Below are 15,678 nucleotides of genomic sequence, written 5' to 3'. Positions count from 1 at the left end.
TTTAACAAGTGGCGCCATCGTCATAAGTACAAAGTAGGGAGCGCAGTGAGTCTCTTTGAAATTTGCTCATGTATTGACAGTTGATCGCCGCTGAAATGACCTGTAAGATCAGTTGTGTTAACAAAAAAATCAGTTAGATTGATTAGGAATCTGTCAATTTTACAAAATTTTGTTAACTTAAGAGCGACAATTTCTCTTCTGTTGAAATGACTAAATTAATTTGTTCGCTTGACAAAGAACTCGGTCTAATTAACCATAATTCGATCAATTTCACCGAATCTCCGTTAAGTCAAGAACAACAGAACCGAATTGTTGATTTTACTAGCACCATTTCTTTCAGTGTAGGTACACCAAGGAGTAATGCTTTGAGAGTGGTTTCGCAAAAAATTTTCTGTAGGTACTCCATGGAGTAATGTTTCATGAGCAGTTGATTCATTCATTGGCTTAGGTAGTTTTTAACGTTTTTGCAGTCAATTATAAACTTTCAAATTTATTACATTCGTTTTCAGTTTTCTTTGATTCAAATCAATCTTCATAAAACAGTGAAAAAACTAGTGAAAAGCTAGTACGAAAAGTTTTTAAATTGAACCGCCAATTTGAAAATCGTTTTTGAATACTTGATATTTTATGTTAAAGAAAAGTTGGCGCTGAACTATGATTGAAACAGCATCAGCCCCTGCCACGCCTTCTGTCACCTGCTGCCCCAATGGATACTGCCCTGTCAGCAGTGCACAACTCACCTGCGAAAATTACACAATACCACCACGATCGGTGACATTCTGATCTATAGGTGGACAGCGGGACATAAATCAACGCATCAGACAGATTGCGGATAAACAAAAGCGAGCGAAATGGGAGGAGCATTTAAAGAATGGTAACCTCCCTACCGGTGTAGGAAAGTTATGGTCTACCATGAAGTCCCTATCGAACCTGACTAATCACAATATCAATCGCAACGACAAAATATCAATCGCCCTCGACGATTAAGTGCTGTCTGATGCGAAAAAATGCGCGAGCGCTTTCTACCGACAATACGTAATGTGTTCCACGGTTGACAAAGCCAGACGGCGGCTCAAAAGACGCCCACATAAGCGTACCCTATTACCATCACCGCCAAAGAAGTTTAAGATGCCATCAATCATACTAAACCATCTATGCTCCAAAAAAAGAAAGAAGGATTTAAGGATTTAAATGTCTAGTGCATGTATTAAACCTATCTTTGTCCATCTTCGTCATCCCGCAACTAAACCTAGAAAACCAGCTAACGTAGGAGAATTTAATCGTTCTGTATCTCTCCTATCGCCAGTAGCAAAAACACTCCGGTCCACCCGTGTTGAAACTGCAAGGTTTTTTTTAAGTCGGGGCTTATGTGAATAAAAAACTCAGAGACTCTTGATAATTATTCGACAGGCATAATAGGACCTGCCGACTAAGTTCTAGTAAGGGTGATAGAATGACCATAATACGGGCCACCAACTCTGGCAGAGATCATTTGGCCGATGTTATTTTCTTGGTTTTATGGAATAAATTCTAATGGATTAAATTAACGCATAACGCAAGCCGGCGGCCGCCGTGATGTAATGGTAGCGTGCTCCGTCTACCACACCGAAGGTTCAAGTCTAGGGCAGAGTAACGTCAAATATTTAGAAAAAAGTATTTTTTAAATTAGAAAAAAGTTTTTCTAAGCGGGCTCGCCCCTCGGCAGTGAATTAGGAAACATTCCGAATGTATTTATGCCATGAAAAGCTCCTTAGTGAAAATTAATCTGCCTTGCAGAAGGTCCCGTCCCACAAATTTGCAGGGAAAATTACGAGCACGACTGAAGCTCGATCTAAATCTCTTCGGAGGTAAATCAACCCAAGCCGGTTGTATTCAATCCACGGCTCTCCAACTCCTTCTTCAGCTGCTGGATCTTCAATTCACTTAACTTTGCCATGCCCAAGCTCTGTTCGAAATCTTCGGAATTTATCCAACAACCCCACTTCTGACACCAATTGTGACGAATTTAGGGAAATTCTGGTTATTATGCAGCTTCTGCTAACGTCCGAATCGCTTAATTGTTGAATAATTAACTCCAATATTCAGTATTGCAAACTGGTCTTTATTTATATTATCGCGCTGCTTTTATATTCTCTGCTGCCTCGTCCGCATATTTCTCCAAAGTTCTAGAAGTTTCACCTTCTAGAACTGTTGTATATCCTGCTTGGTAATTTAGCTATATGCGTGTGTATGTACTTCGGCTGATGACTACATGTGTGAGATATATCTTCACTTCGAGCTACTGGTTATGTGTGTATTTTGTGCAAAATATGCTAATAAATAAGTATTACTTGCAGAGTATGCATTTATGGTAAAATGTGCTATATAACGTATATATAGCTTAAACTTCATATTTGTTTGTGAAAGGTACGCATATTTGATTGGTTTAGCGTAGCGGTGCACTAAAGAGCATAGATTAGATTGATACGAATCTTTTGCTTACGCTCTCATATTTTCGCTCTCACGAGGGATTTATCTTCTAGTTGTTGCTGGCAACAATCACAGATAAATCCCTCGCGCCAGCTGAAGCGGGTGCCAGAACAAAAAATGTGCCAGCCAAAACGAAAAACGTGCCAAAAATTTTGGTAAACATTAGTTTGACCTACAACTGTAGAATAGCGTTCAAAAATTATGGAAAAAAGGATAAAAATACTTGTTTTAGTGTAAGTATTATTAGTTCGAAGGCGGAGGGTAAATATTATTTCCCATTCAAAAGTTATCACTAAAAATAAGTTTTGTAAATATGAACTCCCGATGCAACCAGTCCATTTTGATCACAGAACCTGGAACGCCAGATATGTAGGATAAGCCCTATCCATTAAATAATGTTAACTATTATATCATAGGTCCGATTTACTGAAATTTCAAAAGAATATATGGTTTTCACTGCGAGTTAAGTGCGTTACAATATTTGACTAATTAATTTAATCGAAATGTAAATTTTACTTAGATTTGTTTATATTTAACTCTAACTAGTCGTATTATTGTAAAACAACTTTAAGGAAATAAATATTTTACGACTATCATTTTATTAAATGATTGAACCTATAATCGCCGAAATGTATGACAAAAATCCCCATTTTCAGATCTATTCATTTTTGTTTGGAGTGGCATCATTGATAAATGTTATAAAAAATGTGCATTTTGACAGCGCTCTCTCGAAACAAAGAGTTGCAAATCCATTCATCTATGCTAAAGAGCTTCGTAGCATTGTGGATAAATCAAGTGTGATAACTTCTGCATAGACGTCAAATTTACAAATATAATGGATCACCTGATTTTCAAAGTGACTATCGTGCTCTCATCCTGTATCTCTTTCTATCACCCGCTGAAGATAGCCGGCCCTATACGCCGCCATATTGAACATCCTTTTAAAAGCCTGCCAAAATGCCAACACGTAGCCATCTTGAACATCCTGTCAGGCGGTTGACTGATAAGATATAACACGAATCAGCAAAGCAAATACCAATCTAATCGGTTTTTAACGCACGGAAATATGTTAATGACTTTTTTTGCCCTAACGAAATAAGCATGCGTTGCGACAATGTAAAACATGTATGCAAAGGTCAAACCTAAAATGTTACGTAGAACAAAACTTGGAAATCGAGTTAGCTTTTTACGCAGTAAATTTAATTTCTGTTGCTCTCATACAATTTGTATATGCGTGAGAAATTTTTGACAGAAAACTGCAGCAGTGCGTTTTTATTAGTTGACTTGTCAATCAGTTTAGGCTTGCTATACAAGCAGTAAACATCTCATGCGTGAATTTTATGCTCAAAAATTCTCCATGTAAACTACTACCAAAAAAGTTGCGCTTGTATTCGAAGCTCTGCCAGCGTTGTGCACCGCTGGTTAAGTGGTTACAAGCCATATTAAAATAAAGCCGGTAACACAATGACAATTTTCATATAGCTGCGTTTAACACAAGCTTATGCATTCCAATAACATCGCCACAATCAACCAAGATGTTGCGTTTGTAAATATAAAGGAACTTCAGACATGGCAATTGAAGTTTATTACGCCTTGCCCATTCACATACAAAATTTCGCGAAGCACTGTTGTAAACATTCTCCCTATACAACAAAAATACTTGCCAACATATTTTGTGTCGTATTCGATTGTTATATTGCAGTTTTTAATTGTGAAAAATGTTAGAAAATTTACCAACCAGTGGGAAAAATAATTTCACTTGCAAAGTGTGCCAACACCCTTAGCCAAAGCAAATGTCAAATTCTGCTTCTTATGATTTGCTTGGAACAAAATTAGGGAGTTGGCTACTTTTCAATATCAGATGGCGCTAGTGTCGCTCATTCTACCATTCTCCAAAAAAATACATGCAATCTACTCATAATGCATAAGCATGTGTTAAACTCATCTATATGAAAAACTACTTATGTGTCGGAGCTATAAATGCTTTTGCATACTTTGGGTTGCTCTACATATATCATAGCGGAATCAGGAACAGGTGACTGCCGGTGGTCAGCTGATTGGTACTTTTTCAATATGATTTGCCACTTAAACTTCCAGCGCAGTAAGATTTCGACATTAGTCCATCGATTTACAATAACAAAGAACATGGAACTTGAATTTGTGTTTGCATGTATGTCACCAAGATCTAAATATTAAACAAGTATTAGTGGCTAAGAAAAAGAACGCCTACTCTTACAATTTATTCAAAAACGCTCTATTTGTCTATTTGTGCTATAATTGGAACTGGTTTTTTGCTGCTTAGAACGTGGTAAAACAGCCCTATCTTAATGTAAATGTAAGATATTGCCAGCTGAGATATTGAACCGTATGCATTTCATTGAAATTTGATGTGATTGCTTTGAAAATGACGTTTACTAGTTTAACAATCGAACTCGTAGTATGACCGTTCCACAACCTTTTGTTGAGTTTGGGTACTTAAAAGGGCGTTCTTTCACTCAGCCATCAAAATACACTTATGTCCTTACCTTCATTTTGTAACAAAGGAGTGAGTTGAGTCGTAAAACAAGAATTATCTTGTGATTTCAACATTGGAATATATACTTTTTTCTAGGTATTTGGTGTTTAAGTTAATGCCTGTAAAGGTTTATCCATTCTGAAAAAGCATGAAAAGCATTTTAATTATTGATTACTTTATTATTGTTCAACAAAGCAAAATAAATGTCAAATTCTGCTTCTTATGATTTGCTTGGAACAAAATTAGGGAGTTGGCTACTTTTCAATATCAGATGGCGCTAGTGTCGCTCATTTGTGGCAGCTCTGCCAGCCACCTATCAACGACTAGCACGGAGTAGTAAACGAACAACCACAACAATACATTTTGACATTTCATTGTATCTTGCTATGTAATTATTATTCTTATACTTTCTTAGCGACCAGACGTGTCGAGTAACTTGAAATTGAATTATATTAATCTTTGTAATTATTAATAGGTGTTGTTGAATAAATTGAATGAAACACCAAAGTGGTGACCCCGACGTGATCTTCAACAAGAAGATTTTTCAGTTTTCGACACGTTTGCAAAGCGTTTTAGCAACAATAGTGCAAAATCAAGGAAAATTCCCAACACGAAATTCAACGAATTTGCGAGGAAGCGTATACACACATACATCGGCACAGAATATTTTGAAAAGCAACGTTCAACGAATTAGCGAGAAGCGAATGCACACATTAAACGTAGGAAGAACATTTGAACGTTCTAGAATATTATCTTTTTGATGTTGGGGTTGAACGAGTTTTTTTCAATCGGCAATTTTAACTCAAGCTAAATTAGGGTTATGCATGCCGGCCGATACGATTTGCGTAGTGCTACAAATAAAGATTCGAGTGAAGAAGATTTATTTCATGACAGTGTGATGGCGGAATTGAGCGACGAAGTAAAGCAGCAATTGCAGCAAGTTCAAACAAGCATTGAATCACTGCAAAACAATTACATGCCTTTGTCAACAAGAGTAAACTGGCAACGTATGCACGTACCAAATTTCAATAAACAGAATCCGCAGTTACGGTTCGCACAACTAGAGCGATCATTTCATTTGAGCGACATTACTTCGGACGCCGATAAGTTTGACTGGGTAACTATACATCTCGATCAAGAAATTCTGTTAGCAATAGAAGATCTTGTAACTCAACCCCCAAACGAAAATAAATACACCACTCTTAAAGGTAGGTTACTAGCGAAATTTTCTGAATCTTCAGAGAGTAAATTACGGCGATTGTTGCAAGGCGGTGGCACTGCGGGTATGAAGCCGTCTGAGATGTTATCGTACATGCAGCGCCTCGCACCGGACCCAGGCAGTGCAGCCGTTATTAGAACATTGTTTTTAGGACAAATGCCCAATTCTATACGCCCACTTTTAACAGTATGGAAAGAAGACAATCTGGGCAAATTAGCGCTTATTGCTGACAAGATGTTAGAAGCAGTCAGCTCTAACTCTCTTAACATGATAGCGGTACAAGGAAACGTATCAAGTGCTGCTTCGTCTTCAGTTAACGCGTTGTCGAGCGACGGCAATTCCTTGGGGGAAATTGTCAATACACTTAAGTCACTATCTGAGTCGGTCAAGAAACTGCAGATCGACATCAACAAAATTAAGAATAATCCGACAAAACGTTCAACCTCCCGGGCTCGTTCCTCCAGTAGGGACAAAACAACAACTAGTAATGATGGAGGGAAACATCTATGTTATTTTCATAACAAATTTGGCGATAAAGCACGCAACTGTCGTCCAAATTGTACGTACACTAATTCGTCAAACTAGAGCCGCTGCTGCCAGTTCCGCTGGTGGGTAGCAGCGATAACAGGACCAGCAACAGAACTAAACCGAGTGATGATTCACTTCATGAAACAAGACTACATGTATACGATCGTCACAATTGCTTCCAGTTCCTAGTAGATTCGGGGTCGATTATTTCCGTTATACCACGTAAATTCACTAATTTAAAATTAAAACCAAATGAGCTTCAGCTGTATGCTGCTAACCAAACAGTCATACAGACATACGGAAACCATATCCTAAAACTAGATTTAGGGTTAAGACGAGCGTTCAACTGGAAGTTTACCATTGCTGATACTCATATAGCGATTATTGGGGCAGATTTTCTGACTCACTATAATTTATTAATTGACTTAAATCAACAACGTCTTATTGACAGGACCACTGGTCTTACCACAAGTGGTAAATTAGTCGACACTGCCGAGTTTGATATTTCTACAGTTAACAGCGCTAACGATTTTGCAGGACTTTTAACACGTTTTGTAGAGATTACAAAACCCTCACGTAAATTCAACAATAATAGTAGCGTTAATAACGTAAGACACCATATAGAAACAAAGGGAAATCCAATTGCCGATCGGCCGCGACGTTTAGCTGGGGATAAGCTTTCTAGTGCAAAGAATGAAATTAATTTTCTTCTCGAACAGGGTATTTGCCAACCATCAAAAAGTCCATGGGCAAGTCCACTCCACATGGTCGAAAAAAAGTCGGGAGGTTGGCGAGCTTGTGGGGACTATCGTAAATTAAATGCGATCACCATTCCAGATCGATACCCAATTTCCCACATCCATGACCTATCAGAGAAATTATATGGAAAACAAATTTTTTCTACAATTGACTTGGTGCGCGCATATTATCAAATCCCCATGTGCGAAACGGATATGGAAAAAACTGCAGTATGCACTCCTTTCGGGCTTTATGAATTTCTCTACATGCCGTTTGGGCTTAAGAACGCTACTCAAACCTTTCAAAGGTTCATGGACGGTATTTTTAAAGACATCGATTTCGTGTACGTATATATAGATGATATTCTGGTAATGTCCACGTCAGTACGCGAGCATGAAGATCACCTTCACACAGTTTTTTCCATATTACAGCGGCATGGTTTGACAATTAATGTGAATAAGTGTCAACTTGGAAAACCTGAAGTAAATTTTCTGGGGTATGTCATCAACGGCGATGGTGTACGTCCACCCGCCGAGCGAGTAGAAGTCATAAGGAATTACAAACCACCTGACACAGTTTGCGAACTTAGCCGATTTCTCGGTATCATCAACTACTATCGGCGGTGTATTCCAAAGGCATCACAACTACAGTCGCAATTGAGCGAGTTCACACGCAACATGCGAAAGAATGACAAAAGTAAAATCAACTGGACTAGTGAAACTCTCAAAGCTTTTGATGATTGCAAGCGTAGTTTAGCAGAAGCTACGATCTTGGCTCACCCAGCTCCAGATGCAAAGCTTGCAGTGGTAAGTGATGCTTCAGACATAGCGATCGGTGCGGCGTTAGAACAACTTTGCGATGACATTTGGCAGCCTCTAGGGTTTTTTTCAAGAAAACTTACTAGTACTGAAAGGAATTACAGCACTTACGATCGAGAGCTTCTGGCCGTCTATGAAGCCATACGGTATTTTAAACATATGTTGGAAGCACGCGTGTTCGTCATCAAGACAGATCATAAGCCACTTATTCACGCCTTTAAGCAGAAGCCCGAGAAAGCGTCGCCGCGACAGTTAAGACAGTTGGACTACATTTCGCAATTCTCTACGATGATTATGCACGTATCCGGTGACTCTAACGTAGTAGCTGACACCCTGTCACGTCTGAATGCTATTTCAATGCCAACCAGCGTAAATTATTCGGAACTTGCGCATGCACAGGCCAAAGATATTGATCTACCTCTACTTCTACAGGGAAGCACTTCGTTAAAGTTACAGACAATGCATTTCGAAGGCAACAGCGTTTACTGCGACATTTCTACTGGAAATATAAGGTTATACGTACCTAAAGAGTTGCGTCACAAAATATTTGCATCGGTACATGGACTTTCACACCCGGGTGGTAAGGCAACCCTAAAACAACTACGAAAAAAGTATGTTTGGCCGTCGATGTGCAAAGACGTGGCGCTTTGGGCAAAGGCTTGTTTACCTTGTCAACGAGCAAAGATTCATAGACACAACTCCATTTTACCGGATAAAATCGACATGCCGGACAACAGGTTTGATCATGTGCACATTGACATCGTTGTAATGCCCCAGGTAAACGATTATCGTTACTGTTTGACTATGATCGACCGATTTTCACGGTGGCCCGAAGCCGTTCCCCTGCAAGACATATCTGCGATGACTATAGTAAAAGTTTTTTGGACTCATTGGATCGCTAGGTTTGGCTGTCCAAAGACCATCACGACTGACCAGGGTACACAATTTGAGTCAGCACTTTTTAGAGCTCTCACGAACATGATCGGATGTCAACGCATACACACCACAGCCTATCATCCCCAATCTAATGGGATGATAGAGCGATGGCATCGATCCTTAAAAACAGCGCTCATGTGTGACCCAGCAACTCCATGGCCAGATCTACTACCGACCGTGTTACTCGGATTACGAACATGCTATAAGGAGGATCTTCGAGCTTCCACTGCAGAAATGTTGTATGGTGGTCCAATCAGATTACCTAATGAGTTTTTTGAAGACCTAGACAAAACTATCGATCCACAAAATTTTCTGGAAAAGCACCGCGAATATATGCGCAACACTCGGCCTATTCCAGCTGCTCATCATAACTCGAAGAAAAGTTTATTTTTGCTCAAAAACTTATATGACTGTTCACACGTACTGGTGAGAACAGATGCAGTTCGAGAGCCCTTAGAAGCTCCTTACACCGGCCCCTACGAGGTTATAGATCGTCCCACTGATAGAGTTTTTAACGTGAAGATGAATAACAAGAAAGTTGCTGTATCGGTTGACAGATTAAAGCCAGCTTTCATCATACGTGAAGATACAGATACCAGTTCCGATGAGGCAGCTACGAAACCGATCCCTCGAACATACGAGAAGTCAAGGCGCGTACGATTCCTGAACCAACAGTGACTTCGTCATTAAAAGGGGAGTACTGTGGCAGCTCTGCCAGCCACCTATCAACGACTAGCACGGAGTAGTAAACGAACAACCACAACAATACATTTTGACATTTCATTGTATCTTGCTATGTAATTATTATTCTTATACTTTCTTAGCGACCAGACGTGTCGAGTAACTTGAAATTGAATTATATTAATCTTTGTAATTATTAATAGGTGTTGTTGAATAAATTGAATGAAACACCAAACATTCTACCATTCTCCAAAAAAATACATGCAATCTACTCATAATGCATAAGCATGTGTTAAACTCATCTATATGAAAAACTGCTTATGTGTCGGAGCTATAAATGCTTTTGCATACTTTGGGTTGCCCTACATATATCATAGCGGAATCAGGAACAGGTGACTGCCGGTGGTCAGCTTATTGGTACTTTTTCAATATGATTTGCCACTTAAACTTCCAGCGCAGTAAGATTTCGACATTAGTCCATCGATTTACAATAACAAAGAACATGGAACTTGAATTTGTGTTTGCATGTATGTCACCAAGATCTAAATATTAAACAAGTATTAGTGGCTAAGAAAAAGAACGCCTACTCTTACAATTTATTCAAAAACGCTCTATTTGTCTATTTGTGCTATAATTGGAACGGGTCGTTTTGCTGCTTGGGACGTGGTAAAACAGCCCTATATTAATGTAAATGTAAGATATTGCCAGCTGAGATATTGAACCGTATGCATTTCATTGAAATTTGTTGTGATTGCTTTGAAAATGACGTTTACTAGTTTAACAATCGAACTCGTAGTATGACCGTTCCACAACCTTTTGTTGAGTTTGGGTACTTAAAAGAGCGTTCTTTCACTCAGCCATCGAAATACAATTATGTCCTTACCTTCATTTTGTAACAAAGGAGTGAGTTGAGTCGTAAAACAAGAATTAGCTTGTGATTTCAACATTGGAATATATACTTTTTTCTATGCATTTGGTGTTTAAGTTAATGCCTGTAAAGGTTTATCCATTCTGAAAAAGCATGAAAAGTATTTTAATTATTGTATGATGTTAATAATCGGGGATTGCCCATATTGCTTTTTTAAATGTATGAAAACATTTATTTGAAGCAATTTTTTTAATTTTATAATTTATTTAATAATTTGGGAAAAATTTAAACAACGTGACATCAGGACGGACAAGGCGACAGCTGTTTCGATTACACCTTGTAAATCTCTTCAAAGCCTTTTCTCCCGGGAGTGGGAGTCGAACTCGCACTCCTACGATAGTTGAAATGGTTATAAACGCATTCAGCTACGTCATGCCTGTTGTAAAGTTTTTCCCAATTGCCTTCTTTTTGCATATTTTAATCTTTTACACATTGCATACTTCGTATGCAATTATGTGTTAAAGCTATGCTTGGTACGGCGGTTTTCAAAGAAACTTTGGTTTTGTTGCTGTTTTCGTTCTATTTATAGAACTACAACGAATTAACCAATTTTGTCTGTATGTATGATTTTAATAATCGGGGATTGCCCATATTGCTTTTTTAAATGTATGAAAACATTTATTTGAAGCAATTTTTTTAATTTTATAATTTATTTAATAATTTAGGAAAAATTTAAACAACGTGACATGAGGACGGACAAGGCGACAGCTGTTTCGATTATACCTTGTAAATCTCTTCAAAGCCTTTTCTCCCGGGAGTGGGAGTCGAACTCGCACTCCTACGATAGTTGAAATGGTTATAAACGCTTTCAGCTACGTCATGCCTGTTGTAAAGTTTTTCCCAATTGCCTTCTTTTTGCATATTTTAATCTTTTACACATTGCATACTTCGTATGCAATTATGTGTTTAAGCTATGCTTGGTACGGCGGTTTTCAAAGAAACTTTGGTTTTGTTGCTGTTTTCGTTCTATTTATAGAACTACAACGAATTAACCAATTTTGTCTGTTTGTATGATTTTAATAATCGGGGATTGCCCATATTGTTTTTTTAAATGTATGAAAACATTTATTTGAAGCAATTTTTTTAATTTTATAATTTATTTAATAATTTGGGAAAAATTTAAACAACGTGACATCAGGACGGACAAGGCGACAGCTGTTTCGATTATACCTTGTAAATCTCTTCAAAGCCTTTTCTCCCGGGAGTGGGAGTGGAACTCGCACTCCTACGATAGTTGAAATGGTTATAAACGCATTCAGCTACGTCATGCCTGTTGTAAAGTTTTTCCCAATTGCCTTCTTTTTGCATATTTTAATCTTTTACACATTGCATACTTCGTATGCAATTATGTGTTAAAGCTATGCTTGGTACGGCGGTTTTCAAAGAAACTTTGGTTTTGTTGCTGTTTTCGTTCTATTTATAGAACTACAACGAATTAACCAATTTTGTCTGTTTGTATGATTTTAATAATCGGGGATTGCCCATATTGCTTTTTTAAATGTATGAAAACATTTATTTGAAGTAATTTTATAATTTATTTAATAATTTGGGAAAAATTTAAACAACGTGACATCAGGACGGACAAGGCGACAGCTGTTTCGATTATACCTTGTAAATCTCTTCAAAGCCTTTTCTCCCGGGAGTGGGAGTCGAACTCGCACTCCTACGATAGTTGAAATGGTTATAAACGCATTCAGCTACGTCATGCCTGTTGTAAAGTTTTTCCCAATTTCCTTCTTTTTGCATATTTTAATCTTTTACACATTGCATACTTCGTATGCAATTATGTGTTAAAGCTATGCTTGTGGTACGGCGATTTTCAAAGAAGCTTTGGTTTTGTTGCTGTTTTCGATCTATTTATAGAACTACAACGAATTAACCAATTTTGTCTGTTTGTATGATTTTAATAATCGGGGATTGCCCATATTGCTTTTTTAAATGTATGAAAACATGTTTTTGAAGCAATTTTTTTAATTTTATAATTTATTTAATAATTTGGGAAAAATTTAAACAACGTGACATCAGGACGGACAAGGCGACAGCTGTTTCGATTATACCTTGTAAATCTCTTCAAAGCCTTTTCTCCCGGGAGCATAGCTTTAACACATAATTGTACGAAGTATGCAATGTGTAAAAGATAAAAATATGCAAAAAGAAGGCAATTGGGAAAAACTTTACAACAGGCATGACGTAGCTGAATGCGTTTATAACCATTTCAACTATCGTAGGAGTGCAAGTTCGACTCCCACTCCCGGGAGAAAAGGCTTTGAAGAGATTTACAAGGTATAATCGAAACAGCTGTCGCTTTGTCCGTCCTGATGTCACGTTGTTTAAATTTTTCCCAAATTATTAAATACATTTTAATTATTGATTACTTTATTATTGTTCAACAAAGCAAAGCAATCATAAAATATGACATACAAATCTTAATATGTATATAAAAAACACGTGTTACAGGTTTGAGGCCAATGGACTCCTAAACTACTGAACAGATTTTGAATTTGTGTTGCACCCCGTGTGTAGGTTGATCTTAGTTGAAATATAGGATAGGTTATATCTCAGTTTATAGTCGCAATATTATTTTATTGCAAATTTTTTTATTTGTTTATACGTAATAATAAAATGTTACGTATACGCAGTGGTGCACCTCTTTTCAGTTGGTATGGATATATTTGTGCACGTGCTTATCTAACTTTACATACATATAATATATATATATATATATATAGCACATCACCAGGGCCGGAGAGAAGAGGGCCCGGGGTTTCTGAGGGGGCCTGCGATTTGAGGTACTAAGACATTTTTTTAATTCAGGAGAGTCTTTAGTTGTTCTATGAGCAACTTTTAAGCCGAGTTTCAAAAGCAACGAATATCTGCATTTCGTTTTAATATTATAGTGAAGTGTGAAAAATAAAAATCTATATATATTAAACTGACTCGGAGTGGGACTGGGACTGGGACTGGAATAAAATACATACCACCCTCTGGGACAGGCAATAAGGGATGCAGAAGAATGAGAAGGAATTGAGAGAAGAGAAAAGAGAGAAGGAGATTGTGAAAGAGATAGAATGAGACGAAGATGGAGATAGATGAAGCGAAAAAGACGGAGGGAGGAGTGAATAAAAGGATTAGGAAAAAGTGAAGAGGGGGGAAGGGCAGAGTCAGACGGAAAAAACTTATTAAAATGTATGAAGATAGGCCAAATTTAGGGCAGGACAACGTCTGCCGGGTTTTCTAGTACATATATAAGTTGTAAACTCATAAGTAGCATACTACATATGGTGAGCGGAATCCCTATCTTCTTCGCATGTGAAATTTCCAAAATCGTCTATTTGTATCGAATTAAAATTTTAACAAAATCGGCAAAGTGGTTTCGGAGTTCACAGGCATACAAGATAGTACAAGTTTACCTAAGTAGTTGCTTTATTTACTCAGTCTGCGCCTGCGCATCTGTCAATGGATCTCTACTTACGTATAGCGGCAGTGTATCTAGAAATGCTTTTGTCCCTTCAGACACTTGCGCGCCTTCTTGAAAGCACCTTTAGACCTGAAATATTTTTTGCAAATAAGCGAAGAGTTGCTTAATACCATTCCACAGCTCTGTTCGCACCGGCTTCGCCTTTCGTCAGAGTTTCTACATCTCGAAACTCCCTTTCCCACCATAAGCAATCAGCATTGTTTCCTACACCGATGGCTACAAGATAATGGCAACAGGTTCTGACCCTAACTAGATGAGCTATGTTTTAAAATCAACGACTACCTCCCAGTTTTTTCACCTCGAGTAACATTAATACTATCACCTACAAATTCTTCGGCCACGTTATTTACGACGTATACGAATCAAATATTTGTACCATTGGACAGCCACGTCGATGGTATTACGCTATCGACTGTCAGATACTCAAAATTATTAGAGTGACGTTCGATAATGGTCTACACTTCCATGAATATGCAGCCGCAATTGCACCTAAGGTACAGAGGCTCGCGAGTTTAAAGCCGTTTTCGACAGCACTAAAAGGAGCTAACTATATGCCGTTGAGTCTCCGGGAGAAAATGGTGTTGGGGTTAAAATACTTCTGATTCTCACTTCATACTTATGTTGAAGATACATATATGTATGTATGTACCTGATAACGGTTTGAAAAATCACTTGGCCTTATATTCAAACCTCTGTTGGTTATTTGCGAAACTATAAAATAGCATTTAAAATGTTAATTTTGATTTTCACACTTCGTCATTACAAACACCCAACTCTCCCGGATGGACATTTCTTAAAGCCACCCTGTGCCCAACTACTCTCTTGGAATGAATTACATTGATTATAGTCTATCAACCAAGTTTAAATATCACCTACAGGTTACGGCTCCTGTTACAAATGTGATTATGTAAGCACATATCTGTGGGCACAAGCAATAATCCATGGGACTTAGGCGAATATTGCTTATGATCAAATATATATTTACCAGATAAGGCTTTGTCCTTCCCAAGAAGACTCAAAGTGGTGAAGCAAAAGCTTTTCGAAGAGAGTCGAACAAATGCCCGGTTGTGCTACTACCCTAACTTGGTGGACAGTCGTACTAGTCGGAAAACTGAAGCTACGCGGTCATTCATAGCCAACTCTTAAATTACAAGGCCGGAAAAAACAGTTTGGACTAAGCATATAATCAGTGCTGCTCAAAACTTTACAAATTTGTATGTGCACTGAAACTTTTTTTGTATTTAAAAAATATATTTAAAAAATTTTAATTGTTTGAGGTCGGAAAAAGTTGAATATTTGGTTTCAAGTTACAAAATATTTGCTTGAAATATTACGTAAATAGTTACATCACCAACATACAAGAGCCAA

At 37.8% G+C, this 15,678-nt stretch overlaps 1 protein-coding gene across 6 annotated transcripts in view; it reads right to left on the bottom strand.

Annotated features, from left to right (window-relative positions):
* Window positions 1-15,678, bottom strand: part of Fak (protein tyrosine kinase 2 Fak) — a 221,391-nt gene that overhangs the window by 146,723 nt on the left and 58,990 nt on the right. For 2 of the 6 annotated variants that reach the window (XM_067772376.1, XM_067772378.1), the window contains exon 2: window positions 10,788-10,915. The exons of 2 other annotated variants lie outside the window; for them this stretch is intronic. In XM_067772376.1, the coding sequence (XP_067628477.1) occupies window positions 10,788-10,851 (64 nt within the window). In that variant the 5' untranslated portion in view covers window positions 10,852-10,915. Of the gene's footprint in view, window positions 1-4,994; window positions 5,123-10,787; window positions 10,916-15,678 lie in introns of those variants that run through there. 2 more of the 6 variants (XM_067772377.1, XM_067772374.1) reach the window with 2 other exon arrangements.

This window comes from Eurosta solidaginis, chromosome 3 (assembly GCF_040869045.1).
Source record: "Eurosta solidaginis isolate ZX-2024a chromosome 3, ASM4086904v1, whole genome shotgun sequence".
Lineage (NCBI taxonomy): Eukaryota > Metazoa > Arthropoda > Insecta > Diptera > Tephritidae > Eurosta > Eurosta solidaginis.
This window is presented reverse-complemented; position numbering and strand designations above follow the sequence as displayed.